The sequence below is a fragment of the Sinocyclocheilus rhinocerous genome, unplaced genomic scaffold (assembly GCF_001515625.1).
Source record: "Sinocyclocheilus rhinocerous isolate Xijiao unplaced genomic scaffold, SAMN03320098_v1.1 scaffold534, whole genome shotgun sequence".
Classification (NCBI taxonomy): Eukaryota; Metazoa; Chordata; class Actinopteri; order Cypriniformes; family Cyprinidae; genus Sinocyclocheilus; species Sinocyclocheilus rhinocerous.
This window is the reverse complement of record NW_015646352.1, coordinates 510,015-529,833: the sequence shown is the minus strand read 5'-3', so window position 1 is coordinate 529,833 and position 19,819 is coordinate 510,015. Positions and strand designations below refer to the sequence as shown.

The 19,819-nt window shown below is 36.0% G+C and overlaps 4 protein-coding genes across 10 annotated transcripts in view; 1 reads left to right on the top strand and 3 right to left on the bottom strand.

Annotated features, from left to right (window-relative positions):
- The window catches only part of LOC107707469 (CCR4-NOT transcription complex subunit 1), a 30,206-nt gene extending 24,615 nt beyond the window's left edge, over window positions 1-5,591 (top strand). For 5 of the 7 annotated variants that reach the window (XM_016511486.1, XM_016511484.1, XM_016511481.1 and 2 more), the window contains exons 40-49: window positions 18-281; window positions 401-564; window positions 871-988; window positions 1,255-1,356; window positions 1,446-1,619; window positions 1,717-1,866; window positions 3,328-3,508; window positions 3,589-3,721; window positions 4,515-4,649; window positions 4,730-5,591. In XM_016511486.1, coding sequence (XP_016366972.1) covers window positions 18-281; window positions 401-564; window positions 871-988; window positions 1,255-1,356; window positions 1,446-1,619; window positions 1,717-1,866; window positions 3,328-3,508; window positions 3,589-3,721; window positions 4,515-4,649; window positions 4,730-4,808 — 1,500 coding nt within the window. In that variant the 3' untranslated portion in view covers window positions 4,809-5,591. The remainder of the gene's footprint in view (window positions 1-17; window positions 282-400; window positions 565-870; window positions 989-1,254; window positions 1,357-1,445; window positions 1,620-1,716; window positions 1,867-3,327; window positions 3,509-3,588; window positions 3,722-4,514; window positions 4,650-4,729) is intronic. The other 2 variants (XM_016511487.1, XM_016511485.1) reach the window with 1 other exon arrangement.
- A 791-nt stretch (window positions 5,592-6,382) lies between these two features.
- Window positions 6,383-10,303, bottom strand: LOC107707419 (N-lysine methyltransferase setd6-like). Its single transcript, XM_016511408.1, has 9 exons — window positions 10,100-10,303; window positions 9,871-9,954; window positions 9,210-9,354; window positions 8,992-9,133; window positions 8,709-8,903; window positions 7,552-7,672; window positions 7,296-7,476; window positions 7,076-7,215; window positions 6,383-6,933 (listed from the first exon to the last, which is right to left on the bottom strand). The coding sequence occupies exons 1-9, from the start codon at window positions 10,124-10,126 to the stop codon at window positions 6,625-6,627; spliced, it is 1,344 nt and encodes a 447-aa protein (XP_016366894.1). The 5' UTR covers window positions 10,127-10,303; the 3' UTR covers window positions 6,383-6,624.
- Window positions 10,304-11,612: 1,309 nt separating this feature from the next.
- LOC107707393 (cytochrome P450 2F2-like) lies at window positions 11,613-17,192 on the bottom strand. The gene is made up of 9 exons (XM_016511385.1): window positions 17,019-17,192; window positions 16,777-16,939; window positions 14,351-14,503; window positions 14,098-14,258; window positions 13,452-13,625; window positions 13,059-13,197; window positions 12,510-12,697; window positions 12,296-12,437; window positions 11,613-12,214 (listed from the first exon to the last, which is right to left on the bottom strand). Exons 1-9 carry the CDS (start codon window positions 17,190-17,192, stop codon window positions 12,021-12,023), a joined length of 1,488 nt encoding a protein of 495 aa, XP_016366871.1. The 3' UTR covers window positions 11,613-12,020.
- A 440-nt stretch (window positions 17,193-17,632) lies between these two features.
- cyp2x9 (cytochrome P450, family 2, subfamily X, polypeptide 9) overlaps window positions 17,633-19,819 on the bottom strand; it is a 5,045-nt gene continuing 2,858 nt past the window's right edge. Inside the window, exons 5-9 of the mRNA XM_016511480.1 lie at window positions 19,384-19,557; window positions 18,491-18,629; window positions 18,223-18,410; window positions 18,008-18,149; window positions 17,633-17,921 (exon numbers count right to left, since the gene is read on the bottom strand). Coding sequence (XP_016366966.1) covers window positions 17,728-17,921; window positions 18,008-18,149; window positions 18,223-18,410; window positions 18,491-18,629; window positions 19,384-19,557 — 837 coding nt within the window. The 3' untranslated portion in view covers window positions 17,633-17,727. The remainder of the gene's footprint in view (window positions 17,922-18,007; window positions 18,150-18,222; window positions 18,411-18,490; window positions 18,630-19,383; window positions 19,558-19,819) is intronic.

Genomic DNA, 19,819 nt, shown 5'->3' with positions numbered 1-19,819 from the left:
TGCCTTTTCTCTCACAGATGCACCAGCAGGGCATCCTGAAGACCGATGACCTGATCACTCGCTTCTTCCGGCTGTGCACAGAAATGTGTGTGGAGATCAGTTACCGTGCTCAAGCTGAACAGCAGCTTCCAACCACCAGCCCCGCCATTATCAGGGCCAAGTGCTACCATAACCTGGACGCTTTTGTTCGGCTCATTGCGCTTCTTGTCAAACACTCTGGAGAGGCCTCCAACACAGTCACCAAAATCAACCTGCTCAACAAGGTTGGAATGCTTACAATGGTGACTTCAATCAAGATCTCAAAAAAAAATAATGCTGCTTTTCTTTTTGGAATGCTTACAATGTTGACTAATCAAGATCTCCAAAAATAAATGATGCTGCTTTTCTTGTCATGGTGCAGGTTCTAGGCATTGTGGTGGGTGTATTGATCCAGGATCACGATGTGAGGCAGACAGAGTTCCAGCAGCTTCCGTACCACAGAATCTTCATCATGCTCCTGCTGGAGCTTAACGCACCAGAGCATGTGCTGGAGACCATCAACTTCCAGACGCTCACTGCCTTCTGGTAAGCAAATCGTTTTAATGTGCGGTCACATCTATAATTGTTTGGCAAATTTTCACAGGTGAAATCCAGTTGTTTCAATAGGACCAGTGAGTTCAAGTTCGTCATGCATCTTTGTCGCATTTACCAATAGAAACCTGCTTGGTTTGAGAGTGACTTTTGTGTGAGCTCTGCCTCATACATCACTACTCTATTGACAAATAATGGACCTTTTTTGAGAAATTTCAAAGAAATGTTGCTAATGTGCCTGCACCATTACTTTGGTGATCAGTATTTGAACGAGTATTAAAGGACAATGTCTCTTTTCAGCAATACCTTCCACATCCTGAGGCCGACTAAAGCACCTGGTTTTGTCTATGCTTGGCTGGAGCTCATCTCACACCGTATCTTCATTGCCAGGATGCTTGCACATACCCCACAACAGAAGGTCTGTGTCTGTTGCATGATATGTATCGGGTGTCCAATTCTTCTCCAGGAGGGCAACTTCCTGCAGATTTTCGCTGACCCTAATTAAACACCTGAAACAGCTAATCAGAGTCTTTAGGATCATTCAAAACTTCCAGGCATTTGTGTTGGAAAGTGGCCCCCCAGGAGCAGGATTGTACACCCTTTATGTCCGTCCTCATCCTATATTCATACCAGTGAATCGCTGACTACTTTCTGTGCCTTATACATCTCTTTCCTCTTTCGCAGGGTTGGCCAATGTATGCCCAGCTGCTGATAGACTTGTTCAAATATCTTGCACCCTTCCTAAGGAATGTTGAACTCAACAAACCTATGCAAATTCTCTACAAGGTAATAACACAGTCTTGCCTTCGAAAGCCTGTCTCGCGGTTCTTCAGCTCGGTTTGTGACTTGCATTGTTTTTCTCTCTATTCTCCAAGGGAACACTTCGTGTGCTGCTTGTCCTGCTACATGACTTCCCCGAATTCCTGTGCGACTACCATTATGGCTTCTGCGACGTCATCCCGCCTAACTGCATCCAGCTGAGGAACCTGATCCTGAGTGCCTTCCCCCGCAACATGAGGCTTCCAGACCCCTTCACCCCTAATCTGAAGGTAGAGAGTCGCACATAACATTTGATATCAGATGTGATGCATTGTGGTTTAGTATGTAGCTATAACTTCAAGTACGCTTGTGGTTATATTGTGCCAGGTGGATATGCTGAGTGAGATCAACATTGCTCCCCGCATCCTCACTAACTTCACCGGTGTGATGCCGTCCCAGTTTAAGAAGGATCTTGACTCCTACCTCAAGACCCGTTCTCCTGTCACCTTTCTTTCTGAGCTGCGCAGCAACCTGCAGGTAGGGGGCGCCACTCTGAATCACAACAGACTCCTTTGTTCATCTTTTTAATTGTAATTTGACTTTTGGTCTTTTTTTTTTTCATTTAATAAAAACTATCCAGAGAGGCTAATTTTATGGGGGTTTTTTCGAGTCTGAACATGAAGTTGATGGATTCTCTGAGGGCAGACGAGACAACAACAACGGCGTGCAGGTACTTGATTTGCTGTAGTTAGTAAACTTTATTTAACATAACAGCCATTTATGCACAAAATAAATGCCTGATATGTAGTTTATGCAGCTTGGCTCAAATAGAAATAGAGACCAACTCACGGAGTCATGTAAAATAATCCGTCAAGTCCTGTCCCAGTAAAGACGTAACTTTGCCTGAATTAAATAATATGCAGCCATGAATGAGCGCATGTTGGAAATAAAGCGCTGAATTGAATTCTCTCTCTCTCTGTTGTCTATGCTCATCGTTAGTCTCGTGAAGTCGGAGTCACGTAGATAATCCGTCAAGATCCTCTCCCAATAAAGACGTAACTTTGCATGAGTTAAATAATACAGCCATGAATGAGCGCAAGTTGGAAATAAAAGCGCTGAATTTACTTCTCTCTCTGTTGTATATTTTCTCATCATTGGTCTCTTGAAGCCGCTTTCATATTGCTGTTCACTCACCGGGTTGATGTGGTTGATGCTCAGGAAGTGCTCCAGCACGGCCACCGCATGTAACTTTTAACAAGATTCACTTGTTTTAAACACCCTAAATTGTATTAACATTTACTATATAACCATTATTTCGCTAATAAACATTAAAAAAATACAACTCTATGAAAATTAATTATTTATTATCTCTGCGAGCGATCGCAGTTTGAGGATAGTTCTGTGTAACTGCATAGATAAACCGTGCTGTCAGCAGGCATTTCATAATCTAGAAGGACAAAAACATTATTAATAATTCTGATATAACATTCCAGTTGAGAAATGCAATATAATACGATGTTTTGTTTGTTATATTTCAATCTTCCAGAGAATATAGTTTAAAATGAAGTTGATATGACTCCTGTCCTTTATTTGTTTTCTCCATTTGAAAACATTAGACATTCTACATTTATTTTGCTTATTGTTAATATTAGTGTTTTTAGTGTTGATGCTTTTTATAAATAAAATGTTTTTTTATTGTTGTAATATGAAGATTAAATTTAACATGAAAGAATGCTAATTTTCAACACTTAAAAAAAAAAAAAAAAAGACTGACAAGGAAAAACCAAAGTGAAGTATGTTCTTACTTCATTCAGTCATTTATTTACTTTATAACAGTAAATAAATATCGGTTCTGCATATCGGTTATCAGACACATAAACATGCAAATAATTGGTATCGGTTATAAAAAAAAAATCAATATCGGTCGATCACTATTCTAAACCCTTAAATTTAGATTAATTTTAATTAATGTTTTCATTCAAATACACTCCACCTCAGGTGTCCAACGAGCCAGGCAACCGCTACAACATTCAGCTAATCAATGCTCTGGTGCTGTACGTTGGAACCCAGGCCATTGCCCACATCCACAACAAGGGCAGCACTCCCTCCATGAGCACCATCACTCACTCGGCTCACATGGACATCTTCCAGAACCTCGCAGTTGATCTAGACACTGAGGGTGAGGGGAACATTTTTTTTTTTATTAATTTTTATATCTCTAGTTTTAGTTCACATTGTGACTTGTTTTCCTCCTCCCAGGCCGCTATCTGTTCCTGAATGCGATAGCCAATCAGCTGCGTTATCCAAACAGCCACACACACTACTTTAGCTGTACCATGCTGTATCTGTTTGCCGAGGCCAACGCTGAAGCCATTCAAGAGCAGATCACCAGGTATGGCAGTGAATTGTATTACTTATATCTGTCTAAACTCTTAGTAGTGTTTACTTCCATTTAAAATAATTACTTACAAGAATGATTGTGATTATTTGTATGGATACTATCCTTTTTAACATTTAACATTTTCAATCTTTGCCCAACCAACCCAGAACAGGCTGCATTAGAAATTTAGCTATTAAAAAATTACTAAAATAATTAAGAATTCAGGAACACTTTACAATAAGGTCCCATTAGTTAGTGTTAATGCATAACTAAAATGAACTAACCATGAGCTGTTCATTTGTTACATTATTTATTCATCTTTGATGACATTAGTTGATAAAAATACAGCTGTTCATTGTTACTTCAGGTCTATTAAATGTTATATACAGTTTTTTTATAATGTATTCGTAAATGTTGAAATTAACATTTCTAAATGCTTTAGAATTATTTTTCATTGTTAATTTCCGGTAAGTAATGTTAACAGATAGAATCTTATTGTAAAGCTTTACCAAAAATAAATTAAATGAAGTTTACTTCCATTTTAAGTGCTATACTTGACTATAGGTTCTTGTCTATTGGCTTATTAATGTCATTGAGATACTATTAGTTTTAGTAATTTGTCATTTTTCTTAGTTTTTATTTAATTTTATTTTACTAGATCAAGTTACACCTAAAATGATAATGTTGCCTGGCAACTAGCTGAAAAAGTTTAATTTCTAAATTCATTTCTGTTCATGTGTATTTTGAAATAACACTTTAATGTTTTAAATAACTATAACAACCCTGGCTTACTCGTGTCATGCAGGGTCCTGCTGGAGAGGCTGATTGTGAACAGGCCGCACCCATGGGGTCTGCTCATCACCTTCATTGAGCTGATCAAGAACCCTGCCTTTAAGTTCTGGAGCCATGATTTTGTGCACTGTGCCCCAGAGATCGAGAAGTAAGGGAGCCAACATGACACATCTTTCTGCAATTTTTACAACAGAAAAACTGCAGCGTCTCCATGTTTTTTGTGTGCAGGTTGTTCCAGTCGGTGGCTCAGTGCTGCATGGGGCAGAAGCAGGCCCAGCAGGTGATGGAGGGAACAGGTGCCAGTTAGGCTGCAGGAACTGTTCCTGTGCCGAGAGAACGCTTTCCCTTTCCCAACCCTTCATTTGCCCCACCAACACCCTGCACGTCTGATCGACACACAGCCGGCACTGGATTCCCGCTCACCTTCCACTGGGCAGCATCTGACCCAAGTTTCTTTTTGGTTTTCTTTTTTCTCCCTCAACAAGTTAAAATGTTCAATGTAAATATTAAAAAGGGACATTTAAGAGCAGATTGAGTTTTTTGTTGTTGTTTTTTGGTCGAAAGTGAGGCACACGCTTGAGCACATTTCACTCCTTGCTGTTTGGCTTCCCCTAACTCTCCATAAATAATTTTTTGCCTTCAAGATGGATTGACTTTTGTTTGGAAGCTTGGTAGTGGCTAAGGAAGCTGTCTTGTTTTATTTTTTATTTTTTTATGGTTTTTAAGGGGAGAGCTATCAGTGTGGTGAGCTGATAGGATCGGACAGATGTCCTGGACTGCAGAGGGGGGGGTCACTAGTTTGCACCTGTGAGGAAACAAATCTTGGGTTGGAGGTTCTCCCTGGCACTTGTACAATTGTGGAAATATTCAGAAATTTGTTGGTAAATTGGATCTTCGGAGTTTGTACAAAGATTCAACTTGCAGAACAAAAAGGACCAATACAGCTCATTTTGTAAGGATTTCGAATGTTTTGTAAATGTATTGGTCCGCGTGTTGTATTTTGTAGTACTTTGTAGTTGCCTTTAGTTCCGCTACTTATTTCCTGTATGTATGCATTCTGTAGTTACCGCATTAAACACTTGAACTGCAACTTCGCCTGCTTGTCATTTCATTTGCATTTGAAACCAATTGAGTTGTATGGTTTAACATTTATTTTATAAATTTCTGGTCCCTGTTGACTATTTTAAACATTTAGCATTCAAGTGACAACGTTTTTTTGTCACTGACCATTCAGATGAAGACAAGATATGAATTTTGTTTACAGATTGTTTTTTCATACTCTAAACCAGGGGTAGGCAAGTTCGGTCCTAGAGAGCCACAGTCCTGCAGAGTTCAGCTCCAACCCTAATCAAACACACCTGAACAAGCTAATCAATGTCTTCAGGATTACTAAGGCTATAGGCAGGTGAGTTTTTTTTTTCAGGGTTGGAGCTGAACTCTGCAGGACTGCGGCTCTCTAGGACTAAACTTGCCTACCCCTGCTCTAAACAGAAACACTGTGTTCAAGTCCTTTTGGAAAGCTCAAAGCGTAATTTTGACTTGCGTACAAGTGATTTAGTTTTTTTAATATGGATTAGCTGGATGTTTTTTCCATGTATTGACAAAAATGGGAAGCATACTGTAATGGCAGTATGAAGTTGTACACATGCATTTGATGCTCCCATAAAGCAATACGGACTTTTCGCAGAATTTCATACCCACTCACCAAACTTACATACTCGCAGAACAGATGTGGGAAAGCAAGCCTTTTAAAACTGTACCATCAGAATGATTTTGAAACTCGTGCTCAAACTCATGCTAACATGCATGCCTTCATTTCATTTAGTAAAAGTGTCTGCTAAACTAATAAATGTGAATGGACTTGAACCCACCAAAAGTTGAGCTAAATAAACCACCTTTACTTTCCACAACAGCACACAATTAAAACAATCTGAACCGTAATATTCCAAATTATTTTATTTTTTTTGAAAGGAAAATGTACAGCATACAAAAATGGAAAAACTTACAAACTATATACAGTTTGCAAATTCAATGACACTATATCGGCTGAGGACTTTTCTCTCTTGACAACTACAGAATGCAGTCAGCACATGACATTTAAGAATGTTTGTGAAACCTGTACATTAAGACTTTTTGGTGAGCTGTTGTAAGCGCTGTAAGATGCTCTTCTGACCGTAACGCACATGCAGAGCTCTCCTCTCTCTGCTGCTGAGTTCCTCCAGCCGCCTCCTGTCCGTCTCTACATCCTCAGAATAAGAGTCCAGCGTCAGCGCTGCAGCTGCGTGCAGGAGACGTTTCCACTCAGCTGACAACCCCAACAGTCCATCGAAACTCAGGGCCTGCTCCATTTTATCATCTTCATCCTCTTCATCTTCCTCCCAGCCTTCGTTTTCACGGAACTCCTCGAAATCTTGCACCGTCATGCTCAGGACCTACTCAGAAACAAAAAATTATTATTATCAGTGTTGTTTTAACTATTAAAACTATTAATGAAAATGTATATTACTTACCTGAAACAGGTAATGTTGGAACAAATTTATTATTGACTTTTTGTCATGTGGATAAAATGTTTACCTTCAGTGTAGTGTAGAGCTCACTGTAAGTAAGGCAGCCTGATTGGCCGAAGACGAAGACCCCTTCCTCTCCAACAATCTCCATCTCACACATGTTCCATTTGTCCACTAAGAGCTTTTGAGCTGCTTCACTTTGTGCCGCTGTAAACGCAACAACTTTATTTGAAAAGTATTTCTTGTGTCAAGTAACTGACTTTTTATAGATGGCTACAAAGTCACACCTTGCACTGCTGCTTTGTACACACTGGACATCTGGATATCTGCAGTATCATTGCTATTGGTGGGAAACGGCTCTGCAAAGCCATACATGTGGAGGAGCTGCCAGTTTGCCATCTGTCCGTAGGTGTTAAAGACCTCCTCGCCCTTTTCAATGGGTCGTACGGACACCATCTTCAAACACTCCTGTGCACAATCGAGTGAGATTTTTAAGCATCTAGCATAATAAACAATAAAATGCGATACATCTGCTCCACATACGGGTGTATATTCCAGATTGGCATTGTGCTTGGAAATGTGATTCAGCATGTCAGCCATGGGCACCATCATTGGAGGGTTAGGTTCTTTTTCTTCTTCTTCATCCTCATCGGGCTCTTGAAAACTGAAGAAATATTGAGAATCGTTGGGAAATGTTACAAATAAATTAAGGAATACACCGATATATACATTCTGACTGATATGATAAGCAGATCATTATTTTCATGTTATTACCAATAACCAACAAATGGCTAGTGGTCGACCAAAATATCGGCAAGGTCGATTTTTCAGCCAATATTTGACTTTTTTTTTAAATATCAGCAAATTATTTATTTTTAATTTAGTAAATATTATTTAAAATAAATACAAATTTCATTTCAGCAATTGTTATACATGTGTTTTTTTTTACTAACTTTAAAATGAAATAGTGTGATATTATATATATATATATCTGCTTTATATCGGCCACCTTGCTCTTTAAGATATCAGCATCGACCACTATAAATGGCCAATATTAAAATTCTACTATTTTGTCTAAATATTAAAAAAAATTAAAAATAAAATAAATGGATTTAAAAGTGAAATTAGGCGTCACAGCATTATAATGTCCAGTATGAAAAATAAATATTCATTCAGAGCTAAAGATTAAAAATAACAATGTTATTTAATTATTAGTGTTATGTTTATGTTATTAAATTGTTTTTTTATTAACAATTAAATTAAATTTAAATATAAAATTAGGGGAAATTAGCATGCACAATTAAATATTCAATTTGTAATTTCAAATATCGTCCAATAACCAATTTGGTATACCATAATAGTATATAAATAATACTAATTATTATAATAAGAATTATTATTATTAAGCTTCTGTTACACACACACATACATATCCATATATATACTGTGTGTGTGTATATATATATATATATATATATATATAATTATTGTTATTTATTATTTTTATTATTATTATTTATAATACAGTATAGATAATATACAGTTATTATACAGAGATTTTGAGATATTTTATATTATACCATTACATTTAAATATCAGCCAATAACTAATGTGGTATCGATATATTGAGCATCCCTAAATAGAATCCTCACATTATCAGAAATGTAATTGAATCAAATCCAATAGCTTAGATATCTCACCTATAGGCCATTACAAATGCTACCAGGCTCTTGTAGAGCTCCAACGTGTGCTTCTCAGGGTCCCACAGGTCAGGATGGGACTTCATGAAAGGAAGGACTATGTTATTGTACTCATCCTGGAGTTTTTTCAGATCCGTTTCGACAGCCTCTGGAATTCCTGTGCCTTTCAGGAGTTTCTCGCGCTCCTCCTCTGACCTTCAAAAAAACACTCTGTGACCATAAAGAACTGAAGGACTCTTGAAGAGTATCTTAAAGGTCAGCAGATATTCACAGCACAACCTACCAGAACATGGGTTGATCCAGTGTCCTAAAGTCTGGCCAGAGAGACAAATATGGTTTCCAGTGGGATTGTGGACATGTGTACTCGTATAGGAGACCCAGAAGAAGAGGAACCCAGCCTGATGCGCTCTCCAAAGACTTCTTCCCTAGACAACATATGGTTATATGGTTACAAGCCTGCTATAGAAGGTGGAATTTCAATAAACCTGAATGTTCTTATACCTTCCTCGAGGACCTTTTTAACTTTAGTGGTGGCCTGATGCAGAAGAACCTCTCTGGGTATGGAGAACAAGACGTGACCCTCTTCAATGTCCTCTTTGGCAAGCATGCCATATTCTGCTACCGTACCCTCTTTACTTAAGTACACCTAAAGAAATGAATGTACACTGTGGTGGGTAAATCCAAGTTTCTCCAAGTGTAGGGTTTTATCGTCATGTCAAGAGCTTGTCTAGTCATGCATTTTGAAATTAAATATAAATACAGATGAAAAACGTAATCGTGAAAAAGTAAACAAAATTAGAAATGTTGCCTTTACAACTAAATATAAGTACTACAATTATATATTTTTTTTTTAAACTTGAAAAATGACAAAAGAACAAACAACTATTTTTACTATTTTTTAAACTTAAACTGAAAATTTTAGTTTACGATACCAAAAATAGTTTTACTAAAACTGAAAATACAGGAATAAAAGCTCATACAAAATATTAATACGAAAATACTATATAAACGATACTAGAATAAAATGGATTATTATATATTATTATTATTAAGCTTTTATCAATTTATATAAAATTATATATATAATATACATACATACATAAAATTACATGCAATTATAAAATTATAATACACATACATACATACATACATGCATGCTTACCTTATCGCTGAGAGTCAGCTTCACACTAGCGCACCACTGCAAGAAGTTTTTCAAGGGGTCCAGCACACAGTTCTCATCATCTGTCTGAAACACACATGATGGTATGCTGAAGGCTCATCATGATAAGCACAATAACTCTGTTTCAAGCTAAAGGTAATACTTGAATCTAAACTATGAATTATAATAACTGTCATTATTGATAGTTTGAGGAAATTCTTTTTTTTTTTACCTTTGGCCTTTTTGCATCTGTCGCCATTTTTTAAAACGCAAGCTCGTTAGTGAGATATTAAACTATATATTGTTTTGTAACGACAACCACACAAGAATACACTAATGATTATATTCTATGTGCCTCCATGTAGGCAGCTTCGGCGGCTTCTTCTTCTTCTTCTTCTTCCACTATGTCTGCAGAAAGAAAGAAACACAATCCTGATGTGCATTGGCGCCCCCTACTACTAGTACTACTACTACAGAATTAAAAAAGAAAAGAAAATTAAATAATTAATTAATAAATAATCAATATAAATTCTCTATATAACATAATATTATTTCCCATTAAAAGATTTAGACTTTAAATTGAAGCTTGATTCTTCCTGTCATTTATTTAATAATAAATTTATTGTAACTATATAAATATATATACATTCAGCAAGAAAGTAAAAAAAAAAAAAAAAATCAATTTTTAACACTTTTTACTGTTTACCATTGCCATTATATATATGTCCAATTTACAGATCCTCAACAAGTCAGGTGTGAGGACCTGAAAATATATTTATTAAGATATTTATTATCTGACATTACTCACGTGTCTTAATTTTTTATTTATTTTTTTGGTAAGTAAACACAGACATAAATTCACTATGACAATAAAATAAAGTGTATAAACAAAGACAATGTTATCTTACCGACAGAGAATGGCATAAAGGCCTCAGGCTTCTCAGCCAGGCCTGCTCATTCAGGAAGTTGGCTGGGTTAAACTCATGAGGAAACTTCCACTTGTGCTCCTCCAACAGCACAGAGGAGAGGTTGAGAAAGATGAGAGCTTTCTGTAATTTTCCAGTGATTTTTCATTAGTATTCAATTAGGTTTTTAAAAGCAAAGATATTGTATAAACACTTAAATATTGATTCTACATGCTATTCCCATACAGTATGTGGCATTCCTATACTTCCTGTCAGACATTACATCATAGTTTTAATGACTTTGACTGGTAGCGTGTTTATTATATGTATATCCTGCATTCTTCACATAAACAATAACAATGCACTTCGTCTATTTAACACTTCATTTTTTATGTAAAAAAAAAAAAAAAGCTTATGTGACATTTACATTGAGTGATTTTGAATTTTGCTCTTTTTCATGTGTGACGTGGTAGGTTAGGCTACAGGTCACATGGTCTTCCTCTAGTCCATCCCTGGGTAAGGGACACTCAGCATTGACATTGTTTACAAGCAGACATTTCACTAATTATTCTGATCATTCTCATTTAGTTAGCTAAAGCATTTTAATTTAAGATGTTTGCCTTAGTGCATTCATTTAGAATTTAACTATTCAGATATACATCTCAAAGTGAACAACTCAACTTTGCAGTCCAAAGGGAAGATTTATGCAAAAAGAACTTATTTATATTTTTCTATATTATTTATATTATTATTATTTTTAGGTTTATTTCACAGAACTGGTATATTTGCTAGGGATGTCTCAAAAACAGACAAGAAGGCCACATTTATCAACTTGCTGGTTAGACCTTTATTATGTTCTCTCATCATCAACAAACTTTCTTCTGAAGCAAAATGCATATAAATACACATATTTCTATAATAAAATAAACTATTGATTGACAGAGCTCACTTTGGGATTATGGGTAATGTAGTTCACCAGACATTCAGATATTGAAAACAAGGCAGATTGTATCATATATCATCACTTCAACCACCTTGAAACTCAAGGTAGGTCTGTATTAAAAGAAAATTAATTGAATTTTTACTTCCAGAACCCAACTGTTGCACTCAGTTACCTGCAACTTCATGTGCAGCACGATCACAAAGATTTGATAATGCTACATGATTATTATTAGATAGTCCAAGTTAATCTGTTTATCAAATTATATTCTGTATAGAGTAGGGAGGAAAAGTATTTGTCATGATGATTTACTGTTTAACTGACTCTCTGCGTCTGATGTGCATTCTGTATGGTTTGGGGGTGAGGGTGACCCCATATACTGGGGTGTAATCTGGATCCCCGGCATCATCGGGCCACGCAAATTGGAAACGGCGCAACAGAGTGGCGATGACCAGGAAGAGCTCCATACGCGCAAGACCCTCACCGAGACACTCACGAGGACCTGTAAAACACATACAGTATGATGATGCTCACAGAACAGGTCTGACAAGATCAAATATGTCATACATTTTTGAATGGTTACCTGTAGAGAAGGGTATGAGGGCCTCAGGCTTCTCAAACTGGAGCTGCTCATTCAGGAAGTTGGCTGGGTTAAATTCATGAGGAAACTTCCACTGGCCTTCTTCTTTTAGTATGGTAGTGAGGTTGGTAATGATTACAGTTCCCTGACCAAGGAGAAACAGTTCAAATTTGTTCTGAAGTATTAAAAACTCTGGTTTATATGGAGGTTTCCTCACCTTCGGGATGCTGTAACCCATCAGCGTTGTGTCTTTGGTGGTGCAGTGAAACACTCCTAGCGGTACAGTGTTAGCAACACGCTGAACCTCATGAATCACAGCCAGTGTGTACGGCATATTGTGTCTGTCTTCATATGATGCGTGATCTTTACCCTCCAGAACCTCATCAATCTCTTTTTGACATTTTGCTGGTGAGAAAACAAGGCCATGTTTGTCTGTTTAAGTTTAAAGGAGTTAGCTTTGCAAATAAAAGTTTACAACATTCAGTTAAAAAATTAATAGACATCAAATTAGCAATAAGAACAACAATATACATTTAGCTTCTTTAGTTCAAATCACACTTAAAAACTGTATTTGCAATGCCTGTTCTAGTTTCGGCTCTTTTCAGGTCTGGAGGTAGTTCAAATTCTACAGTTGCCATATTGAACATTATGAATTTTTGCATTTGTTTTTCTATGAGTAGTCGGTCTCCTCCTGCTCTACTGCCTCTAATTTAACCGTAACCTGGATTAAATTAAACCAAAATCAATGTGTGCTCTTTAAACAAACCTTGAATCTCTGGGTGGGTCATGAGGTAGAGAAAAGCAGTGAGGAGAGTGTTGGATGTGGTATCAGTCCCTGCAAAGTGCAAATCCAAAATGTAAATGATGAGTTGGTCTTCAGAAAAGGTGGAACCATCATTTTTTCTCTGGGGAATGTAAGATATCATTCATTTGAGATTCAAACTGTGGTGAAGCTGTTCAAGAATAAAAAAGTCTTCGAAAACCAATGCAAATGCTTCTAATTTTCTAATGCAACACAATTTTTTTCATTATAAATTATATTATCAGCATAACAATTTGCATGAAACGTATTTTTAGGCTTGAATCAGATTTTGAACTTTGGAGTTCCAATGTGGTTTTAGACATCTGGACCCCACTGTGTTTTGGAAGAAGCACGCACCTTATCAAGCTCATCCAGATAGCAGTCGATGAGTTCTCTCGGCTCTCCTGGGACTCTTGTGCTCTTGTGTTCATTGATCAGACACAAATTCATATTTTTTAACTTCTTTGCATGATCAAATGCTTTTTTAAATGGCAGGGGCAAGATTCTCAGTAAAGGAAGTGTGTCATATATCTGTTGAAAAATTGCATGTTTGACGTTTTCGTATACAGTTACTCTAAAATGCAAATTTTTCACAAATTTGAATGTATAGTCACATTCAGTGAAAGCGAAATATAATAAAAATCATTTATTTTAAATTTAATTTAATACGGTTTTCTATGAAATCACCCATGGTTACTATTGACTAGTAGCTTTGAGATACCTCTAAATCAAAATACACTTTTAGCAGATATAGAGGTTACAATTTTACAGGAAAACAGATCAAATATATTGATGACTCATCCTGCGCTACACAGATTTTTGTCCAATCAGATGCTTTCTAGAATGAGAATGTCCCTCCCCTAATACCTTACTGTATTCCTCTGATTAGCTATAGCATGTAGAATATCACACTTTAATCACTGGCTATTAAGAAAAAGGAAAGAAAGAGAGAAAACTGCGATTGTCAAACAGTTTCATATGGTGTTTTGATCCTAATTCTCACCATATTCCATGGTCCATTGATGATCTTTGAAATCTCTGCAATGATCTTGATGTACTGCTGAAGGAATTTGTTGTTGTAATCAAAACGGGATCCAAACAGAACCAAGCCGATAACGTTTGATGCAGCATTGTGGAACATATTCTGAGGATTCACAGTTCCTCCTGTACAAATGTACAGTATCGGTTAAAAACATTATGAACTTCCTTGTCAGTTGAGATCTCAACCAACAAAATTTTTTTTTACATATAAATACCAGCATTTTTGTCCAAGTCAGCAACTAAATGTGAGATTTCTTCCAGAATTCTCTCTTCCATGGATTGCTTCCCCAGGCCAAAGTTTCTCAGGGTCATCAGAGCAAAGCGTCGATGATCCTTCCAACAGGGGCCATAATCGGCCAATACAACGCCTTTAGTTAAGTTAAGATGTTAGTTGTGGGGATTCTGTTTTGTTACATGTTCCAAAAGCTTATAATCACCAGCATAACACTTGTTCCTGATATAAGCCATACTGTTAAATACTACAATAGTTAATAGTCCTCAAATTTGATTGGTTGAGCAGCAGCATTCCAAGAACGTTGATAATCCAAAAACGCAATGGCTTTTTACTGTTTTATTACTCTGCTTGTTTGTGATTGCACAATCCAGATTGCCTGTGTATAGGTGGGGATTTTTAGTGACTCATTAAATGTGTGTTACATCGTTAAGGCCCAGTCAACTTCAATTTCGTTATTGCATCATCTAGCTCAGCGGTTTCCAACCCTGGTCCTAGAGTTCCCCAAACAGTACACATTTTGGATGTGAAACAACAATGTTAGGTCTCTACTAATGAGCTGATGAGTTGAATCAGGTGTGTTTGATTAGGGAACTCTGATTAAGTGCAGAGTTGGGAGTACCCCAGGACCATGCGCAATACCTAGTGGACCAGTCGCTGCACCCGAAATTGAATACTTCCCTACTATATAGTATGCTAAAAACAGTAGGGCTGCATCCAAAATCGCATATTTCGCTACTAGTAGGCGAAAAACAGTATGTGCCAAAAGAAGCATATCCGAATTCACAGTACTCATAAAAGAGTAGGCAAAAAGTGCCTGGAAGACCTACTACTAATGGCATGATCCTGAACTGTGCATATGATGGACATTTTACCATCCTATAAGGCCACAGGAGAGGATTTATGAAAGGCAATGATGCAACGCAACATTCATACTATATAGAACGTACTCTTTTTGCGGTCGCAAAGTAAAACTTACCTACTCAAGAGATATGCGATTTCAGATACAACCTATGTGAGGTGATGTCCGCATTCATAGTATTCAAAAAACAGTAGGCGAAAAGTAATTAGATTATTAGTAATTAGAATGTAATTAGATTATATTACATTCTAAAATACTTGTAATCAACTATAATTACTTTTTTACTGATTACATGATTACACATTACTCACACAGTAGATACAGATTATTCATAATTTATTGATTCTCCTAATTCTTTTTCATCCTTTAAATTTCCTTTTTAAAATAGCCTTCCACTCATATAGCCTCCATTCAGAAAGTCTCAAAGAACAATCCCTAGGCTGTAATTACACAGAAAATTGAGAGGCCATACAGCATTTGACCACTGGATTTGCAGAAATCATTTAAAAAGGGTTTTCTCAACATTTCAACATTGCATCATACTGATAAACACATTCATTTTTATTTGAATTATCATTCAGTAGATTATTTAACCATGTATAACTATGTCTTTGGAAGGCTTTTTGTCTTTCAAACACATTAAAATGCACAAATTCACATTATTTCTTATTTACATGTAATGCAGGGATTCACAAACTTTTTTGTCAGCAACCTCTTTCACCAAATATATTTGCTTGAAGGACCCCCTGAGATTTTAAGGTAATGATAATAGTTAATGATTAAGTAACACATTTGACGTAAACCTTGACATAATGTTATGTTTAATGCACTTTATGTTGTTAATAACAACGAATGGAATATATTTTCTTTCTCTTTGTATTTTTATATTAATATGGTACAAGATTGTCCTATTTTAATTAATGTGATAAACGAGTTTGGTAAGTAATCAAAAAGTAGTCAGATTATATTACCTAAAATGTGTAATGTAATGTATTACATTACTAACTACAATTTTTGTCATGTAATTTGGAATCAGTAATGGATTACAATTTGTGTAAGTAATCTAGCCAGCACTGGTCACGTGACAGTAACAACATGGATTTAGTACGTTCGACTTTAATTCATGCTAACTATTTTTGACTGTCGCAAAGTAAGTTCAAATTCAAACGTAGTACCTATTCAATATGCGATTTCAGACACCTTTTGGGTTTGAGTGCTCAAATCACTTGCGCATGTGCTGTTGCCCGAACAGAAGTATATTTTCTACTTTACGCCAATAAGCAGAGACAAGTCAGTGCAGTGAGTTTTTTACTCAACCTATTCGTTCAAAATTCATTCAGGAACGACACAGTTGATGCACAACTGCTTTGACTTCTTGTGGAGCTAATTCATACAAAGCCAATATAATTGGCAATATTGTGTCTAAATATAAGTAGGCCTAACTCAAACACAACTTCTTTATGGAACTGTTGTATAAAAGCAATATTTCACTCGCTAGACTGTGATTTTATTACTTAGCTGATAGGACAGCTTGTAGTATGAGTTACCTTTATTCTCTGAGAGATGATTGATCATGAAATCTTGAGGCCGTCCTGAAAAGTCTTGAGCCTTCGTAACCAAAGCCTCCTTAATAACCTCAAAACTATTTAGAAAAATGGCTGGCCTTGATCCAGTATACAGGCTGAACATTTTCCCATATTGTTCTGCAAACTGAAAATATTGTAAAATTACTTTACAAACAAGAAAAATTGAAATGTTTAGGCTTCAGATGATCAAAAGAAAGCCATACTCTTTCAAAATTCTTCAAAGGATTGGCCATATTCACATGAAGCAGATTCCCAAATAAAGGGAGAGGAGGAGGTCCGGGAGGAAAATTCTTTGGCCTCTGGATTCGGATGAGGAGGAAGCCGAAGAAGATGCATGTCCACACGAAAAAAAATGTATCATGGTTTCCACAAATCATTAATCACAAAACATCAACATAAATAATAAGAAATGTTTCTTGGGCAGCAAATCAGTATATTAGAATGATTTCTGAAGGATCATGTGACACTGAAGACTGAAAATTCAACTTTGCCATTACAGGAATAAATTACATTTCAAAATATAGTGAAATTTTTAACTGTTATTTTAAATTGTAAAAATATTTCACAATATTACAACTTTTACTGTATTTTTCATCTAATAAATGCATAAAAGCATAAGAGACTTCTTGCAAAAAACATTTTAGAAATTCTCCCCAAACTTTTAAACACTAGTGCAAGTGGTGATAAAATTTGAAGCCTTTTCTATATCTATATTAGTTATAGTTTTTCATTTTTTTTTTCATTTTTCATTTCACTGCCATACATTCAGACAAGAAGAGGAAGAATACTATTTTGTAACAGGTCTTTATTCAAGAACTGTCTTTTCAATTCTTTTTATGGCATTTTTATAACCAGTCACATAGTTATTAAAATACATCAAAACATCATTGCAACATAAATCTGTCATAATCATCATAAACTGACTGTCTCTCTGCATCTGATGTGCATTCTGTATGGTTTGGGCGTGAGGGTGACCCCGTATACTGGGGTGTAATCTGGATCCCCGGCATCATTGGGCCACACAAACTGGAAGCGGCGCAGCAGAGTCACCATGATCAGGAAGAGCTCCATACGCGCAAGACCCTCACCGAGACACACACGAGGACCTGTACGAGACACATGTGCATATATAATTTACAAAATGCACTCAAACAAGCTAAACCTACACATGTATCCGATTCTGAACCGTTACCTGCAGAAAAAGGCATAAAGGCTTCAGGCTTCTCAAACTGGCCCTGCTCATTCAGGAAGTTGTCTGGGTTAAATTCATGAGAAAACTTCCACTGGCCTTCTTCTTTTAGTACAGAAGTGAGGTTAGGAATAACAAAAGTCCCCTATAGAGAAGAAAAAGAGAGAATATTATAATTTTAAAAGGGTAAAAGTGTCTTTATATGGAGGTTTCCTCACCTTCGGGATGCTGTAGCCCATCAGCGTGGTGTCTTTGGTGGTGCAGTGAAACACACTTAGCGGTACAGTGTTAGCGACGCGCTGAACCTCATGAATCACAGCCAGTGTGTACGGCATATTGTGTCTGTCTTCATACGATGCATGATCTTTACCCTCCAGAACCTCATCAATCTCTGTTTGACATCTCGCTGGTGAAATAAAATGTTGTGTGTAAGTTAAAAGCATTGATCAAATTAATTGAAATTTTCTGATAAACCAAAACACAAACCTTGAACCTCTGGGTGGGTCATGAGATACAGAAATGCAGTGAGGAGGGTGTTGGATGTGGTGTCAGTCCCTGCAAAGTGCAAATCCAGAACGTACAGGATAAGTTGAGCCTCAGAAAACGAGGAACCATCGTTTCCTCTCTGGTGAAGTTAAAATAACCAATGATTAGAGAGAAGAAGTACCACATTCTAAATCAGTTAAAATCATTGAAATTAAAATTCTGACCGATAGGCCTACCGATAAACCAGTAAGTATTTTTATATTATGGCCGATAAATATTAGAAAATGTATACTGTTTTGTTATAAATAAATAAATGTTTTTAATATTTAATAAATACATCTTTTTTTTAAAGATATTTGTTTTTAATTTTGCAGAAGATTACATTCAACAGTTTAACAATAATTAATTTAATTTAATTTAATTATTAGTGTTTAAAACAATTATTTTCATGTTATGACCGATAATCAATAAATGGTGGACATTAAAATTCTATAGTTTTAAATGACAAAAAAATAAAATAAAAAAAATAAATAAATAAATAATCATTTTAAATGCTACAAGTAATTTGTTTCGAAAGATTTATAATGTACAGTATGGAAAATTTATATTTATTTTTACATTTGCTAAAGATTAATTTTAACAATAATTTAATTAATTTAACCTAATTTAATTAGTGTTTTGAAGATTAACTTTAAGTGAGCATTAGATGACGGCAAAGGTCATATAAATGTAAAAATAGAGGAAGTGCACAATTAAATATCCAATAAATACCAATAAATAACCAATACAAATAAATAAATAAAAAATCTCTAATATCGGGGATAACAGATATGGTAACAACATTGTGAAAATGTGCATTCCTAAAAAATACCATCACAGATGCGCACATGCACCTTATCAAGCTCATCCAAATAACAGTCAATGAAGTCTCTTGGCTCTCCTGGGACTCTTGTCTTTTTGTGCTCGTTGACCAGTTGTGCAGACATTTCTCTGGCCTTGTTGGCATTTGTGAAGGCCTTTTTAAAGGGCAGAGGCAGACTTCTCAGCACAGGAAATGTATCGTATATCTGCAATAAAATAGACAAAATTTCTTTATAAAAAGTCCAAAATATCACTAGTGAAAATGCTGTTAATTTTAAATGTCTTTATATGCCATACAACATAATCCTGAAACTTTTATTTGAACAATAACAAGTAAAAAATAAAAAAAATTTAATTAAATCTGTTTTAGACTTTTGCGCTTCTCTGAATATGTATTTTAATAGCTATGAACAGGGCTGTCCAAACTCGGTCCTGGAGGGCCGGTGTCCTGCAGAGTTTAGCTCCAAC